General features: G+C 38.9%; 1 protein-coding gene across 6 annotated transcripts in view; it reads right to left on the bottom strand.

The window, feature by feature from the left end:
- Positions 1 to 5121: 5121 nt before the first annotated feature.
- inpp4b (inositol polyphosphate-4-phosphatase type II B) overlaps positions 5122 to 19215 on the bottom strand; it is a 324645-nt gene continuing 310551 nt past the window's right edge. For 5 of the 6 annotated variants that reach the window (XM_088341788.1, XM_088341790.1, XM_088341791.1 and 2 more), the window contains 2 exons: positions 18092 to 18246; positions 11207 to 11397 (listed from right to left, as the gene is read on the bottom strand). In XM_088341788.1, coding sequence (XP_088197914.1) covers positions 11223 to 11397; positions 18092 to 18246 — 330 coding nt within the window. In that variant the 3' untranslated portion in view covers positions 11207 to 11222. Of the gene's footprint in view, positions 5457 to 11206; positions 11398 to 18091; positions 18247 to 19215 lie in introns of those variants that run through there. The other variant, XM_088341789.1, reaches the window with a different exon arrangement.

Genomic DNA, 19215 nt, shown 5'->3' with positions numbered 1-19215 from the left:
CGGTAGCCGGGACTGGAGAGCAAAAACCGTGGTCGGGGTCGGAAACAAGTTGTAAGGCAGAACGGGAGAGTAGACGTGGTCGAGATCAAAACGGGTCATAGCCGGAGACAAACGGGAGCAAAAACGGGACAGGCGGTGAGTCAGGGGTCAAAAAAAAAAGGCTTGCCTTGAAAAACAGGTTTGCAGACGGACTGACAACAGGGGATTGACAGGACAGGGCTTAAATAGTGGGGAAGCCAATCTGTAAACAAGCTGCAGCTGGCGCCACACGGGCGGGGCCAATTGGGCGCCACGGCAACCGTGACAATATCGGTGATTTAGTCAGTTTACTCACCGATACCTTAAAATAGTTATTTTTATAATAATCAGATGACGAACAGATGTTTTTTACCATGTGACTTGATGCAGTGCCATTGCCTTTCATAACTAGTTCATTTAAGATGTAATAGTTTAGAAGGGCACACATTCATCATAGATCTAGCTTCTTGATTTTGCTCCGAAAATACACCAAATCGATGCATTTGAATTTAAACTGTACTCAATTTTATCCCTGTGGAGCATGGCCCTGGACCCCCATAGACCATCACCCACTCGGATTTAAAATTCTACAGGAAACTCTGAATTCTGAGTACCGTATTTTCCGCACTATAGGGCACACCGGGTTATAGGGCGCACCCCCCAAAAATAGTTTTTGGTCCTATATCTTCCATACATAAGGCGCACCGGATTATAAGACGCTACAATGGGAACGTGGACAAAACAGTCAGATAGTTCAGTCCAACTTATTACCCCCTTAACATTCCCAAAGCTTGCAAAGAAGCAAATACGTGTCGTAGACACGTGCGGATGCAGTGTCCGTACGATGTCACTCAAATGCATTGTTCCAAATATCATTCGGAAGGTTAAAGTCTTGGGATTCAAGAAATGCCAACCATTCCTTAGTTTCTATTTTCTTTTTCGCTCGCAACTTTACTGTGCATATGACAATAAACACTTGGAATTGAATTTAATTTAAAAAAAGACCCATCACAGAAACATCGAGTTCACTCTGAAACAAGATACTGGGAAAATAAATAGCTGGAGTAGCTCACTGAAGTCGTTGCGTTCAATAATAATGTGCAACCATGGTCCTCTTATATCCGTGAGTGTAGTAAATCCAGGAGAGTAAAATATTTACAAATACAGAATGGTAAATCATGTTTACTCTATGCCGTAGACAACCAAACTTTCTATTCACATTCATCTTTTTCGGCCAATTGCAGGCTTTGTTTTGCCCCTTTAGCCTATGCAAGCCTGTAAATGATAAAAAGGATCCGCCCCCTTTACCCCCGAATAACTTTAGCCAATAGTGATCGATTCAAATGATGATTGACACATTGGCTGGGAAATGAAACTCCAGCATATGTATCCCAGCATACCTCGCGGACCACATCGCCTACGAGGAAAAATCTAGTCGGCGGCTGCTTTCCTTTGTTGCGAGACCTTGCGACTTAATATTGATCCATATATAAGGCGCACTGTATTATAAGGCGCATGGTCAGTTTTTGAAAAAAATAAAGGGTTTTAGGTGCGCCTTATAGTGCGGAAAATACGGTAATAATACAAGTAGACATTTTGAAATACAAACGCGATTAAGAAAAATATGCTGAGTTACAAGAGCAGCATTACTATTTTAATGATTGACATTTTCTTTTATGACGGATCCCATTGTATTGTAGTATTAATAAGAATGAGGTCATTAAAAATAATGAAACCATCGGGTTCGGATAATAACAATGAAATCCTTCATCAAGGATATTTGGCAGTAAAAAACAAACTCGAACTACCAGCGTCCAAATATCTTTGCACCCAAGTACCGGTATACCAGTTTTAATGAATAATTGCTTTATATAAAAAAAACGCATGACATGAAATAATCTATGTGCACGAACTTCGTCAGAGCTTGAGTGGAAGTCAATATTGGGTGATATTTGACCATGATCATGAGCTAATTGCTGAACAACCTCCGATGAAACACAACATAAATGTTACCCGAATATATTCTGATTGTCGAAAAGAAATGTTTTATGCTGAATGTTGAGTATCCGGGGAGCTCAAATATCAAGATCTGTCCCGATATTGTGCTCCCCCCTCCAATCCTTTCGGTCATTTGTCTCAGTTTTGAAATGCTGAAGTTACGGTTCGCTAGCAAAAGCTAATACCAAAAGAGCATTGATGTAGCTGTGGTTTAACGGTTGGCACAAATGGTGCCGCAACTTCTGTAAACACACATTATTCATAGACATTTTTGGTCCTTTGTGAAAAACTAAACTTGGTATGAAGTTGGCACAATCGATAAAAACAGTCCAAACTGTGAGATAATGTCTTCCTTTTTATTTTTTATTCCTTTTTCAAATGTGTCCAGTCCTCATGGGCAAGATATTTTTCAGACTTTCTGTGTACTTGTAGCAGTGTGCTAATATTGGTATGATCAACGTACAATACTTAATAATTAAAGATAATAAAGACAATTCAAAAGCTAAAATAGTAATTTGGTTATCTATTATATAAGTGTGTTTTATACCGTCTGTATTGCCTGTAAATCATTTATGCCCAGAATATTCTGTAAATAAAGCCTTTTCAGCCTTTATTTTGATTTACCTTTTTGCCACCTGGAATCAAACAAAAGAAAACGTATATACATACACACACACAAAGATTGTTCAACATCATGTTTTAGGGGAACCGTACAAAAAGCTAGCTAACAGGTTTTAGCTGTCAGTTTCCACTGTGAGGAACATAGTGGGGAAATGGAAGCCCACAGGCAAAGTTCTAGTTAAGGTCCAGAGTGGCAGGCCAAGAAAAATCTCAGCAGAAGCAATGGATGGTGAGAACAGTCAAACTCAACCCACAGACCAGCTCCAAAGACCTACAACATGATCTTGCTGCAGATGGTGTCACTGCGCATCGTTCAACTATTCAGCGCACTTTGCACAAGGAGATGCTGTATGGGAGAGTAATGCGGCAGAAGCCTTTTTTGCGTACATGCCACAAACAGTTGCTTCAGTTTGGACAAGCAAGTTTCATTTTGGAATTAGGTGCTGTGGACTGATGAAACTAAAATTGAGTTATTTGGATATAACAAGGGGCGGTGTGCATGGCAGAAGAAGAACACAGCATTCCAAGATAAACACCTTCTACCCACAGTAAAATGGGATGGTGCTTCCATCATGCTGTGGGGCTGTGTGGCCAGTGCAGGTACTGGCAATCTTGTTAAAGTTGAAGGTCACATGGATCCCAGTCAGTATCAGCAGATTCTTGCGAACAATGTTTCAGATTTAGTGACAAAGCATAAGTTGCATCGGGGCTGGATACTTCAACAAGAAAACGACCCCAAACATTGCTCAAATTCTATTAGGGCATTCATGCAGAGGAACAAGTACTATGTTCTGGCATGGCCATCTCAGTCCCCAGACCAGAATATTATTAAAAATTTGTGGTGTGATTTAAAGCTCGGAAACCATCAAACCTGACTGAGGTGGAGATGAATGGAATGAAAGAAGAATGGTCAAAAATACCTTCAACCAGAACCCAGACCCTCATTGGAAGCTATAGGAAGCGTTTAGAGGCTGTAATTTCTGCAATAGGAGGATCTACTAAATATTGATGTAAGTTTTCGGTTAGGGTGCCCACATTTATGCACCTGTCTACTTTTGTTTAAGAAATTATTGCATATTTTCTGTAAATCCTATAAACATCATTTCACTTCTCAGATATCACTGTGTTTGTCTGCTATTTGATACATTTAAGTCAAATTGCTGATGTATACCTGTACTCGTCCGTCGTGGTGAAGAAGGAGCTGAGCCGAAAGGCAAAGCTCTTGATCTACCAGTTGATCTACGTTCCTACCCTCACCTATGGTCATGAACTGTGGGTTATGGCCGAAAGAAAACGATCCCAGATAAAAATGGCTGAAATGAGTTTCCTTCGCAGGGTGTCTGGGTTCTCCCTTAGAGATAAGTTGAAAAGCTCAGTCATCCGGGAGGGACTCTGTGTGGAACCACTGCTCCTCCGCATTGAGAAGAGCCATTTGAGGTGGCTCGGGCATCTTATAAGGATGCCGCCTGGACGTCTCCCTCGGGAGGTGTTCCGGGCATGTCCCAACGGCAGGAGGCCCCGGGACACGCCGGAGAGACTATGTCTCCAGGCTGGCCTGGAAACGCCTCGGTATCCTGTGGGATGAGATGGCTGAAGTGGCTGGGGATTGAGAGGTCTGGGCTTCCCTATTGAGGCTGCTGCCCCCGCGACCCGACCCCGGATAAGCGGAAGACAATGGATGGCTATAATATATATATATATATATATATATATATATATATATATATATATATACACAGTGGAACCTCGGTTCTCGACCATAATCCGTTCCAGAACCCTGTTCGAAAACCGATTTGTTCGATCACCGAAATTATTTTTCCCATTAAAAATAATGTAAATCGTTTTAATGCGTTCCAACACCCTGAATATTTACCTTGAATGTTTAACGTAAACATAAAGCTAACCTAAGCTAACCGTACGTTCGCGTTATCGTAATCTTCCGTACGAAAGATTACGCTAACATGAACGTACGCACTAACGCATTACCGGCCTTCGTGATTTTTTGACCGAACAGCGAAGCAAGAATTTCTCGAAATTTTTGGTCGGACTCCGATTTGTTCGAACTGAGAGGCGTTCGAAAACCGAGGTTCCACTGTATATATATGAATGTGTATACACACATGAGAAAGTCAAAGGAGCTCAGCATGGATCATTGACTTGAACAAGTCAGGAATGTCACTTGGAGCCATTTCAAAGCAGCTGGAGGTCCAAAGAGCAATAGTGCAAACAATTGTAAGTATAAAGTGCTGTTTTGTCACGGCCACGATCAGGAAGAAAACGCAAGCTATCACCTGCTGCTGCTGCTGCTGCTATCTGTTCCAATCACTCTATCGGAGAAATATCAGAGTTGTAGAAATTACTGGAAACTCAAGAGAGCCATGACATTATGTTCTTCACAAGTGTGTGTCAATTTTTGAGCACAACTGTATATGGTATATGTTTAGTTCTTTCTAGTTGGTCTTTCACAAGAACACGACACAAATGTTACGTATATTTGATGCATTTATTTAATGCAAAGTTACCATCATTTCCTACAAAACCATCATTTCAGCGTAGAAAAATATAAATAGTTGCTATTCAGCATTACCGAATGACAAAATATGATCCGGGTAGCTGCCTGAGAGCATTTTGGACCGGGCCGTACCTGATCGGTCAATGGCGAGTCCTCAAAAAAGACAGGAAGAGCTCAAGTGTCCACTTTTCCGTAGGAGCCCTCGGGCGGCCGATAAAACTTTGGGAAGGCCATCAGCTGCAAAACGTTGAAGGCGTACTTCCTGCAGCCGATATTCTTCTCCACGTTGTCCATGCGGCAGCCTTCTCTGGCGGCCAAACGCAAAAAAAACGTCAAAAGAAAAGCAAAAAAGCATTCCCGCCACTCATTAGAAGCGACCCTTTGAACAAGATATGTCTTTTTTGAAAATAAAATGATTCTTTCATACAAGAATTTTGAAAGTAAAAGGCACATTACTAAGGAAATGAAGGGGATTTGTTCTTGTCTTAATGTTAAAACTATTTCACAACTGTGAAAATTGATGATATTTTGTCGAGAAACTTTGAATAATCCGACACGAGATTTCCTTTCAGTTTTCTCCACAATAAAGTGAGCGAGCCTTATGTAAAGTTTTTGAAGGTGCGGCATGCCAAGATTGACAAAGTCCGTTCGAAAGTGACTGCCGTTTACGTCACAGAGGTCCTAAATGTCTAAGGCTGCACAAGAAGTCTCATAACAATCTTGCTTTTGTGTGGAGAATTGATCGAGCCTTATCTAGAAATAAATTGATAAATACTGGAGAGTATATGCTATTCAAATAAATAAAAACAGAAATAGATCACGTAATACATGAAAATATGACATGCAATTTATCAATGCAATTTGTCATTCATTTATTTTTGTATTTGTTCTGTCGTGTATCTTGACTAAATACATGATACACGAAAAAATACAATACATTTATTGTGGCAATTATTTTGTCATGTATTTATGTGTATTTTTCATGTACTTTGCAGTTTAATTAGTTGTGTATGTCATTGTGTATTTTGTCATTAAATTTGCGATTTTGTAAGATTTATTGTTCAAACATAGCTGTTGAGTAAAGGCTTCCCATAAATGTGATCTTCACGGTAGATCGTCATCAACTTCCATCCCATAGGGCATCTTCCTCAATATCGGAACATACCTTAACTTAACAGAAAATATTTGCTGATGCTTAGAGATTGCAGTCTTTCTTGGCGCACATTTTCTTCTCATCTTAATCTTACCTTTTAAACTCCTGCGGCCGCCGTTAGAAAAATTCCATAAATTAGCTGCTTCACTGAATAAGCCGCAGGGCTGAACATTTTCATTTTTTTTTTTTTTGGGGGGTGGGGGGTTGGGGGGGGGTGGGGGGGGTGCTTTGCACAGTTTGTCGAGTAATTTTTTAAGTATTCCGGTTGGCATTTGTTTTGTCCTGTAGTGTGTCACGTAATTCGTCAAGCGTTTTGTCGGGAAATTTGTCATGTAGTTTTTCAAGTATTTTGTAGTGTCTTTTGTTGTGTATGTCATCGTGTCTTTTGTCATTTATTTTGTAGTGTAACGTCATGTATTTTGTCGTGCTTTGAGTCATGCATTTTTTTCGTTTTTTGGCATTTATTTTGTAGTGTATTGTCGTTCATTTTGTCAGGTATTTTGCAGATTAATTTGTTGTATATTTTTTTGTGTATTTTGTAATGTATTTTGCAGTTTAATTGTCACGTAATTTGTCGTATTTTCATGTATATATAATATATATTTGTTTGCACATTTTGTCATGTAATTCGTCATGTATTTTGTTGTAGATTTTGTCATGTAATTTTTTGGTGTATTTTGTAGATTCTTTTATTATTTTATAGTTTAATTTGTTGTGTACATCATCAAGTCTTTTGTCATTTATTTTATCACGTAACTTGTTGTGATATATTTCTTGATTTTGTCCCATATTTCGCCGTTTAATTTGTTGTGCATTTTGTCGTGTATCATGGCATTTATTTCGTCATGTACTATGTTGAGCATTTTGTCATGGAATTTGTAATATATTTTGTAGTTTCTTAAGTTGTGTTTTGTCATGCATTTTTTTGTGTATTTTGTTTTGAATTTTGTCATGTATTTTAAAGTTTAATTTATTGTATATTTCATCATTTATTTTGTCACTTTGTCATTTTTTCCCCCCATGTATTTTTTCAAATGTATTTGGTCGCATAGTTTGTCGTGTGATTTGTTATGCATTTTGTTGTGTATTTTTTTATCAATATATTTTTTCGTGTATTTTGTAGTTTATTTTTTGTCTTTTATATTACCTCAGGAGGAAGAGCGCACGTCTTGAGATCAAGATGTCGCAGGTCCGATTCCCGGCCTCCGTGTTATATGTCGAAGTGTCCTTGGGCAAGACACTGAATCCCTAATGCCCCCGATAAGCAGGTAGGCGCCTTGCATGGCTGACTCCCTATTGGTTTGTGAGTGTGTGTGTGAATAGGTAAGTGTGAAGCACATTGTAACGTCCTTTGGGAGGTCTTCATTCACTTGAAAAGCGCGATATAAAAATGCAGACCATTTCTTCATTCATTTTCTCCATAATTTTTAAAATGTATTTGGTTGTATAGTTTGTCATGTAATTTCTTTGTGTATTTCACATGCAATTTGACGTGTATTTTGTTGTTTATTTTGTTGAGTATTTCCTTTTTTAATTTTTTAATGCTACACTGACAAATAAAAATAAAAAAACTTGGACGATGACGTCTTTCTCCAGCACTCCCCCACATCTCCCTTTCCTTGGACCTAATGTGTTCTGCCCCAAACGAGTCTGATAAAAGTAAGATAAAATCAAATAAGGAGAGTGAAAGAAGAAAGTTATAAGGGCTCTTTGAACTCAATCTGGCATTGTTAAGACCTACTTCATGGAGAAAATATTTAACTTTGAACTTTTTGAGGACACCTCAAACGACACACCCCACCATCAGACAATAAAACGTTTATTTTTTGATATGTTCCAGTTTCTATATTGCTTTCTTGCTCCGCTAATTAAACGCTGAATGACATGTAGGCGCGTGTATTTGTAAATCTGACTGTGCCTAAACTTCACCGTAAGTCATCACTGCAGGACGGTTGGGAAAAAAACCCAATTTTGATTTTTCACACCAGTATTGCAATTTCGATGTGACATGCGATTTTAAAAGAAAAGTGCATTTTCTGTCCAAGTTTTGTCATTTTTTGATTGCTTAACCCTCAAAAATACTGATGGCATCATGTCATTAACGTGTTTTATGACTAATATCTGGAAGATTTTGAAGAATAACAACCCTTGTGGTCGTTTTTGATCCCACTTACGCTTCCAAGGGTTAATACGAGTGACCAGGCCATCAGACTGTTAAGAAGCAAAGACGTGTCTATATGATGTCACCAGTCACTGCTCCTTTTGGAATCTCCAAATAGACACTTTGGGAAAGACCTAAGCATACCGTTAAAAATGGGTAAAATGTTTAGTTTTTCAGATTATGATCAGCGATAACCAGGTAAGGTTTCATGCTATTGTCCAAGCAGTTTTCCAGCTGAGATGCCCGTGCTACTGGCACAGTTGCCATGGCGCCCAATTGGCCTTGTCCGTGAGGCGCCAGCTGCGGCTCATTGACAGATTAGGTTTCTGTCTCTTTAAGCTCAGTGCTCTCATTTTTTCTTTGTCAGTCCATCAACGAACCTCTGCCCCACAAGACGTGGGTTTTGACTTGGTCCTGTTTTCCTATTGGTATTCCCTGTCCGGTATTGTTCCCGTTTATTTTTGTCCTGTTTAATATCTGTTTCAAGTTTCGTTCCCGTTTATTTTTGTCAAGTTTATTATTCTCTCCAGTTTTTGTTCCCATCTAGTTTGTCCTGTTCATTTTCGATATCCTGTTTCATTATCTATCCTGTCTGTCCCGTCCTGTTCGGCATCGGCCCCATCTGTCCGATATCAACCCATCGTATCGTTCTCGTTGGCCTCTGGCTTCCTATCATTTCACGGCAGACTGCTGCCTCACGTGCAAGACCACCTATTTCCCGTAAAATATAAGGCTTGTGTGAGAACGTCACGCGTTTGGGTCCTGATCCAGTTCCGGTTCATGACAGCTACACTCATCTGCAGGCATGCAATTGCAAAAAAAATTCACACGAGAATAAAATCCTTCTATTTCTGTTTGTTGCAACTTGAATTACTTAATGTTAGTAGCATTTGCAGTGATTACAAATGGTTCAACAACATCATTCAATTCACTTTGGGTACGCCTTGGATCGAGAGGTGAATTTTACAACATTGTTAATGGGTTAAATTGAAGTAAACAGCGCGCTCTTCGGGAGAGCTTTGTTAGTGTTGCTGTCCATAAATCGTTGAAGAAGAAAAAACCTGAAGTGTCATGCGATTACACAATCGCACTACGTCACAACACGATGTCAATTCGATTTCAGTTCATCGTGCACAGATTGGCCCACGCCTTTATGGGGCCCTAAGCAAAATTAGATTTGGGGTCCCCTATTACTTGGTAATTTGCATACCTACTAGAATTCATTCCATGTTCTTCTCCAACTATTTGGAGTCAGGAGCCGCATGTGACATGTCATACTTCTTTTGAAATAGATTTGTTTCATTAAATTGGTTTTGAAACGACCACAATTAGAGCAAAATAGTACATTAGGTCAATGTTTTAAGCACTTCATTTGTTATTGAGATTTGAAGTATTTATATATAAGTTTTTTTTGTATTTCTTAAGTCAGATTTTTTTGAAGTTCTGTAGTTTTTTTATCGGGTTACTGTAGCTTTATTTTTGTGCTGTTTTTGTGGTATTTCTGAAGTATTTTAATGTAGTATTTCCATCATAGTGTTTTTTTTACTATCTCTGTAGTACTTTTGTTGTATTTCGAAAGTAGATTTTTTTGTTGAATATCTGTAGTATTTTTGTATTATTACAGTTGTTTTATATTCATTGTATTTTTGTAGTATTACTTTAGTATTTTTGTACTATCGCTGTTGTATTTTGTAGTATATCCATATAACAATGATTTTTGTGTATCTGTAGTATTTCAGTAGTATTTTTGTAGTACAGTGTTACAGTAGTTTTATTTTTGTGATATTTCCATAGAATTTTTGTAGTATCGCTGTAGGTGTAATTTGCAGTATTTCTGTTGTAAACCTCTTGTAGTAGTATTTTCGTAGTAATATTTCTCTAGTATTTATTTAATTACAGTATTATTTATTTCAATATTTTTCAGTATTTCAGTAGAAGTATAATAGGTGTATTTGCAGAGCAGTATTTTTGTAGATTTTTTGTAGTATTTCTATAGTAGGATTTTTGTCGTATTTCTTTAGTATTTTCAGAAAATCACAGTAGTTGTCTTTTTGTAGTATTTTTGGAGTAAATAATTCTGTAGTAGTATTTTGTAATATAGTATTACTGTAGTAATATTTTTGTAATAATTTTATTTATTTTTTATTTTTAGAATGAATGCGAGGTAAAATATGAGGTCCTTGTTTTTAAGCACTATATTTAATATTTATTTTTGTAGTTATTGTGTAGTATTTTTGGTGGATTTCTGTTGATGTATTTTTGAATGGACACACAAAGTGACAATGTTGGCACCAAAAAAAGTTAACCACTCTGTAATTCACCCTGGTCATCCCGAAAGAGGGATACCACTTGTGAGGTCCCTTCTCAAGGTTTCTCTTTTTCCTCACGCTGAGGTTTTGAGTTGTTCCTTGTCTGCATGTTGGTTTAAGATCAGGTCATTGTGTCATTGTAATCCTGTGCAGTCCTTTGAGACATTTTTGTGATTAAGGGCTATATAAATAAATTTGACTTGACTTGACTCTTGGGGGCCTCCTAGTGGTTGCGGGACCCTAAGCAGTCACTGGGCTGATCGTGCAGCACTACACCGCACCCAGCAAACCTCTCTCACTAACAACTAAAACAAGTATCACTGATACAGTAACGGATATCGCGATACTGAAAAACCTCTCACATAGACGCAAAGCCTCACTTCAGTGTTGTGTGTGAGCAGCAAGAAGAACAGCGAGCAGCGAGCGAAGGCGCCTTGGTTGTCAGCAGCTTTATTGATACTTTGCCAGCAGAAAAACCAAACTTAAAATGAGCCAGACGACCAGGAGGTGGGAGCTGACGAGCAGCAGGGCGATGGGGTAAAAGTGACGCGACGTAGGTTTGCTTTCGGGGGCCGCGCCCGCTTCGGGGTCCTCCCAGCGCCCCAACTCTCCGTGGGACAGCCGACTGAGGGGAAGGCGAGAAAGAGGGAAGGAAGGAAGGACGGCCGCCCGATTGCAGACAGAGAGAAAAAGCCAAACAGGGGAGGTTAGTGACGGACTTTGACCCCCCCATGAATGAAAACATGTGAGAGGAAACTGACAGACAAAGCGGAATGAAGAACTGTGAAGTGGATGGAGGAGGACAGCATGCAAGAGCATCATCTTTTGAGTCTACCGGAGCTCGATTATTGACATCATTTTGCATTTGCATCCTTCAGATTACCAGAGTATTCTCTCTGTAAACGCTCCGTAGGTTCAGGGTTCAAGTCCAGCTACCGCCACCTCCCCTTGTGGGGTTTGCATGTTCTCCCCATGTCAGTGTCAGCGTGGGTTTCCCCCGGGAACTCCGATTTCCTCCCACATTCCAAAAACATGCATGTCAGGTTGATTAGCCGGTCCAAATAATCCCTAGGTGTGAATGAGACAGTGAGTTGTCTGCCTGTGTGGCAACCGACTCAGGGTGTCCTCTGCCCACTGCCGAAGATAGCTGGGATGGGCTCCAGCACCCCGCGACCCTACTGGGGATAAGCGGTGCAGATAATGTATGGATGGATGGATCTTATTTCGAGTAGCATTTTAAAAAAAAATACTTGAGAACAGTGGAACTTTTCTTTATCCTTGTGGAAACCTCGATTCAGCCCAACCTCACCCAGAGACTACTTCTGACGGTCCTTAAGTCAATAGAGTTGGAGACCCCTGCATCATAGTATGGCCATAAAATTGGTTTTCCCCACACTTCGGAACATAGTTGGTTTCTGACTCTGCCTTTTTAAAAAAAGGTACAGTGTGTATTATTTAGTGCCTCTAATTGGTAAAAAGAAAAACATCCTTTATTTAAAAAACAAAACAAAACATTATTTGTTTATATATGAAGCAAAAATACCTATATACTCCAACCTTTTTAAAGCTGAGAGCTACTTTAGTCACTTTTTGCAAAGGCCGACCATTTTGATACGCGTTTCTAAAACAACTGCCCATGTTAATAATATGTTGTTAATATGTTATTACTAAGTTATTAGCAGGTACATGGTTAGTTCACCTTTTAATGGCCAAATTCAAGAGCTTTTGAAGGACTTTCAAAACCAAATTTTCCAATTGCTCTAGTATTATGCTACAAAAGATGAAAATCTTATGTAAAAGTTATGAAAACAATTAATGTTTGTGGTCCGTGAAACATTTCCAATAGCACGTTAGCCAATTCATAAAAAATTGAAGAACTAACTAGTGTTCCCGGACACACAACAAAATATCATTTTATTTGATCTCAGGGTTTGGACATGTTTGAAGGGAATCCGGTTGCCACACGCAGGGTTGATGTTTTCTCAGATACACGGAAGAATAAAATATCATGTACAGGTGCGTTTTTACTCCTAGATGGAGATATTTCAAGAGACAGGGTGTAATATGTGGATTACATTATGTGCAATCCCCTTCTCAGTTTCTTAATTTTCCTCATGTTGAGGTTTTTGAGTTTTTCCCCGCCCTCATGTCGGTTTTAGATCAGGGGATAGTGTAGTTATAGTCTGTGATTTGCAATAATCTGTGGTCTGTGATTAAGGGCTATACAAATAAACACGACTTGACCTCACTTAGTATTTAGCACACCTTGGTGATAAAAAAAAGTAATTAAAAAACTATATTGATTTAAAAATAAATAAAATGCATGATCCTATAAACGTGCATTTTTAAAAATATCTTTCATTTACTTAATAAGAACATCACCTAGAGGAAGATGACAATTGTTAGCCATTTTGCTGCTGTGTATATATATATATATATATATATATATACTTTTTTTTTTTTTTTGCAGTTTGGTCACGTAGTTTGTCTTCTCCTATTTGGTCCCGCGACACTACGCAGGGACAATGCTCAAATAATACACAATGTCCCTTTATTATTAAATTAAGATAAAAAATAGTAGTTATGATTACTATTATTATTATTATTATATTGAATAACGGTTGCAGCCTGGTCATCCAGGAAGGGGGATAACCTTATGTCAAGGTTTCCTCATTTTCTTCATGTTGAGCTTTTGAGTTTTTCCTTGCCCTCATGTAGGTTTTAGGTCAGGGGATGGCGTCATAATAGTCTGTAGTTTGCAATAATCTGTGGTCTCTGCTGCCCTTTGAGACTTGTGATAACACATAGCTAAAAAAATGTACGGTTTTACAAAAAAAATAAGCTAAAATATATGGTCATGGAATGAGATAATTATTGCAATGGGACTATTGCTTAATTCTTGTTATTTGCAGGGTAGGCAAAAGTGCTGTGATTTTGCATTGAAGCTATTTTTTAAGCATTGTCCAATTTCATTGTACAAATTATTGACAAATTCAACGCCAAATTGGAGCCAATAACTCAATTTTCACATGTGGTGTGCCTTGATGGTTTTACTACAAAAAAATGGCTTAAGGCCCAAGATACAGCAATGGAGATAATAATTACCTCCGGGGCAACAGTCAGCCCTACAGTGAAAGGGACGTCTCCCTGCAACACACCTATTTTGGTGTTTGGCGTACAGGTGTTGCAGAACGGCGTCCATGTTGTGGATGAATGCCAACCAGTCGAGCAGGTCTTAAACATTGACCTACTTTGTATGTTTTTCGTCAAGCCCTGTCATTTTTCCAGAGAGCATGCAGGGGTGGCAGGCTGTTTAGACGCATTCCAGCATGCCGAGCATACAACAACAAACACCTCGTTTCCAGATATCTAATCTTGCAAACGTTTGCAAACACGGGCCTGCTCCTTTAGAAAATGTTGATGAACCCTAAAAGTCAAAATTGGGCGGTTTGTTTTGTTGCTTATGTTTGGGGAGTGGGGGTTACGATGGGAACGTGCGTGATTGGTATGATGGTGGAATGCAACAAGCAGGAGGGAGATGGGGGTGTGTATGGAGTTATGTTAAAGGGTCAGTTCAACTAAATTATTTCAAGTAATGTCTTTTCCACACTTCAAGGCGTACCAGATTATTAACCGTATGAGGTTTGGTCTACAGTAATATTCTTGTATGTACAGTGGAACCTCGGTTTTCGAACGCCTCTCAGTTCGAACAAATCTGTGTCCGACCAAAAATTTCGAGAAATTCTTGCTTCGCTGTTCGGTCAAAAAATCGGAGTTCGAACGCCGGTAATACGTGAGTGCGTACGCTAGGGTGCGATGCTGAGCGGCGTACGGGTGTTTTAGCCCCTAATTTTGCCTCCGAAGAAAGTCAGTGCAAGCAGCAAAGTTGCTACAGGTGAAAAAAGAAAAGTAGTGCGTACAACTATTGCATTTAGAAATAATTGCCAAATATGAAGGAGGTGTGCGAGCGCCTTCTGCTGACCACCACAAAGGTAAGAAATCCTATTCATAAGATTACGATAATGCGAACGTAGGATTAGCCTTGGTTAGCTTTATGTGGGTGTTGGAACAGAGCCCAACTTTCAGGGTGTTGGAACTGAGCCCCCTTTCCAATGAACCGCTCACCACTTGTTGTGGAGACCTGGGTGCTAAATGACTTGTAAACGACCTGATTTCTTTATTTTTACACGTTCATGTTAGCGTAATCTTTCGTACGGAAGATTACGATAACGCGGACGTGCAATTAGCCTGGGTTAGCTTTATGTTTACGTTAAACGTTCATGGTAAACATTCAGGGTGTTGGAACGGATTAAAACGATTTACATTATTTTTAATGGGAAACATGATTTCCGTGATCGAACAAATCGGTTTTCGAACAGGGTTCTGGAACGGATTATGATCGAGAACCGAGGTTCCACTGTACTCTACTTTTGGTATAAGTTGTATTAGTGATAAGTGTTGCTGACCAAAATTACAAAACATTGCAACAGGAATCGAACCCGGGTTGCGACAGTGAGAGCACTGACACCAACACGAGACAGTGATACAGATGACACACAAAAAGCATCACATTTGATCTCATTATCACACAACTTTTACTCACGCGGCCAAAACACTGATTTGCATAGTGCATTTTCTTCTGCATTCTGACAAGTTAATCAGTCTCTTTACTTCTTCTCCTGTGCTTCAATCGTGTGGCGGTTTAATATGTATATGGACGTGAAATAGCTTGTACAGTACTGTTTTTTCTCGAAAGATTTTCTTTTATCTTCATTCTCTTACATTTGCTGGTGAAGAAATGGAGAGACGGTTTGACCTATAAGAATGCACTATGCAAATCAGTGTCAGTTTCTGACACCATGATTAAATGTCTTGTGATAATGAGATAAGCTCTAGCCTTTTCATACCGGGTGTTGATTGGTGGCAGCGCTCGCACCACCGTGATCCAATTCAAATCCCGTTACATACATTTTTTCTTGATATTAGTCGGTGAATGATATACGATAAAACCATGATAAAACCATGTATATTGACGCTCACCTATTATTACTTTTTGCATTTCCATTTCCAGTCTTATCTACTGTATCTATAAGGCTTTCAAATATATGGCCAATTTGGGGTTTTAGGTGCGCCTTATAGTCTTTGAAATATGGTAACCTATATGTTGCGGTAGCCTGATTCACAGATTAAATTTGGTGTTTTTTGTTTATTTAATGTACGAGTGAGAGTGTGAATTACAATTACCGATTAGCACAAAGGAATGATTCATTCATGAACCTGATAATAGAAGGAGTGTTAGGACGTCTTTTGCCTTGTGACAGTTTCACTTCACGTTAAGGATTAAAATGCTTTTTAAACTCCTTAATACAGCTTTTTTTTCCCTACTATGAAATGTTGACAAAACATTATTCTGCATGCCCAAAAACTTACGAAATTTTAACTTAGCAATGTATGTCCGGATGAGTAACATTTCTAAGATGCTTCTCTGACAACGTACAATATGCCGGTCTGCTATTGGTTTGCATCACAGCATCATGAGGATGCCAATATGCTATTGACTGAACTCCTTCCCACAATGCTTTTCTCTTCAAATCGGAATACAGTATCGTTTGCTTCTCAAAGACTTTGAGCATTGGTATTGAAATGCTATGCAGTAAAATAACTAGTGTTAACACCTAAAGAGTACATTTTAAGACTACCACAATGAATATAAATAATTGTGTATGTTGTCAAATATACACTGCATTTTTAGAGGTACTTTCATTGGAGTTATTATTTTAAAAAATATTGCATGAGTGTCAGTCAAGTTTTACAGCCTATGTTACCCTAAGTTTTCCTCGTATATCTTTTTTTATCATTTCAAATTGTGTATGGCATATAACAATTTTTGTACGGGGAAAAAAATAAGAAAATCATAAATAATAATGGTCTTGGTCATTGGTCATTGGTAGCAGAAGGCAACGTTATAGTAGATTGCTAATATTACCGCGGTACGCTTGCAAATGTTATCCTAGATTAGGACTTATTTTTGAAGTTTGTGAAATCCTGCACTGCTGTGTATAATAAGCAACTGTAAATTTTTTAGAAGTGGGGTACAAACTAAAAAGGATGCTGAAAGAATTCTTTGTGTTGTTTATTTGGTGAAAAAAACAAATATGTTTGTAAAAATTCTTTCTTTTTGTTCTATAGGTGACCAAACTTTTCAGATTTCTTGGCGAATCAGGCAGACGCAGTTGTTTTGGATTTCCGTAATGAAAATACTTCAGTTTCTGCGGCCCTCACAGTCAACTTTCCTTTTTTAATTTACACGCCAGAAATGGGGAGGTCTAGAATTCTCAGAGAAAGCCAAAGGCGAGGGGGCTATAGGGCTACTGCCATCATCTGGTGAAATGGTGATCTAGGTGCCACGTTGCGTTTGTAAGGTTTTTTTATCGCTTAATGAGGGGAATTGCAATCATTAACAGGGGGAGCAATTGGCTGAGGGTGACGGGCAAGGTTGGGTAGGGTTACTTTAACTGGATTACTTTCAATTACTTTTGGATTACTCCAATACCAAATATGCTAATAAAAAACAAAAGAAACTAAACATGAATAAAAGTACTAAATTTTGTGCAGGCTTGGGGAGTAACAGAATACATGGAAAAGCAAAAATGATGTTGGCAAGCTGTTTGGATTTATTTTCATTTTGTTTCTGCCGCACTTTGTTAGTTTTGCCGGTGATCAATGAGATCAAAGCCAGGAGAGAAAGCTTACCACGTGTTGTGAGTCATCATTTTATTCATATTTAGTTTCTTTTGTCTTTTATTAGCATATTTGGTATTAGAGTAATCCAAAAGTAATTGAAAGTAATCCAGTTAAAGTAACCCTACCCAACCCTGTTGACGGGTATAAAAATGACAAAATCCATATTGAGCAACTTATAGTTTTTTTTTTTTTACTATTTTAAATTATGTATGCCGTCTAACAATATATGTACGAGAAAGGATGTTTCTTTTTAAAAACTCGTTTCTTTAAGACCGATCTCATCTTGCCCATTTTGGCTTAGTTACTGTTAGATTGCCAATATTGTCACCGTATTCGTCATAGTCTGTGAGTAAGTAGGTGCCGGGTTGTGTTTGTAAGGTTTATTATCACTTAATAAGGGGAATTGCAATCGTCAAGCTGAGGATGACAGTTCTGATATAGTAGATATAAACCCACAACCAGCACCCAACCAAATAAAATCCCAATGGAGGGCTACCTTTGCGCTTTGGTTGAAATGACCCCCCGATTGTTTGTGGAAGTCCAAGAATGAAATGAGGTTTGAATGCCTGACTAACCTCCGCATACAGTCGAGCGCACGGACGAAGAAGTCCTTGCTGAGTTGATGTTCGTCCCGCAACAAGGCGCACTGCTCCAGCGTGACGGACATGGACGTTCGGTCTTTGGCACTTTTGCAGCTGGTGAACCGGATACCGTTCAAACGCCGGCAAATCTGGATAAAACAGCAAAAATGGAGACGGTCAGTTTCCATGGCGAAATCTGGGCTACATTACATTTTTAAAACAGGCTGAAAGGGCTTAAATTCTGTCCGGAGTGCCCACCTCTGGTCTAGCTTAGAGGGATACCCAAATTCTAAAAAATACAAAATGTAAGAAAATATTTGTTTTTTTGCATAAAAATCTATCTATGTATATGTATATCATTGTTTTATTCCAATTATTTTCCTGGATAATACATTTTGAAGAGAGTGTCTCATCTTTGACTTCCTGAGGTCTGACGTCATGTGAAGAACACCAGCGCTCAAGCAAGCCGATATGTTAATTACCGGTAGTCGAAAATGTTTTGAGTGTTTTAAGCAAAGCTTTGGTAGTTTTTGTGAAGAATGCCTAGGCATTGTGTTGCAAGTGGGTGCAGAAATGGTACAACAAATGTTGAGCAGCCAAAATGAGGGGAACTGGCTAGAATAACAAACAGAGAGCTATCAGGGGCTAAACCAGTTTGGACACGGCAGGCTAGCAAGCTGTTAAAATAGCCTAACCCGGACCGATCGGCAGTAAAACCGTTGGCTGGCTGACCAAAAACATGCAGTACGCAGCCAGGATAACTGGGAGCCAACAACAACAAAAAATGATTACAATTAGCAAACTAGCCGAATGCTTACGGTGCTAACCTGGAAGCCTTCACGAGTCTGCACGCTAACAGGGGAACTATCTGGATAGTATATAAACTGCAAGACATGCAGTGAAAAACATAAAAGGAAAAGTCACAATCACATAACTAAGTAAAGGCGTAGGCAAAAAAGGAATGCACGCAGTACAGAACGGCAGTTAAACTTACTTAACACAGATTCTGATGATCAAAGCACGCGACTTAGATAAAACAGAAGTTCCCCAGCAACACGGTAAGCAAAGTTCCGTTTACTCCACGCAAAAATGAGCAATATGCATTTGCTTGAGTTCTA

Source organism: Urocampus carinirostris, chromosome 8 (assembly GCF_059441175.1).
Source record: "Urocampus carinirostris isolate Australia breed hairy pipefish chromosome 8, RoL_Ucar_1.0, whole genome shotgun sequence".
Classification (NCBI taxonomy): Eukaryota; Metazoa; Chordata; class Actinopteri; order Syngnathiformes; family Syngnathidae; genus Urocampus; species Urocampus carinirostris.
This window is presented reverse-complemented; position numbering and strand designations above follow the sequence as displayed.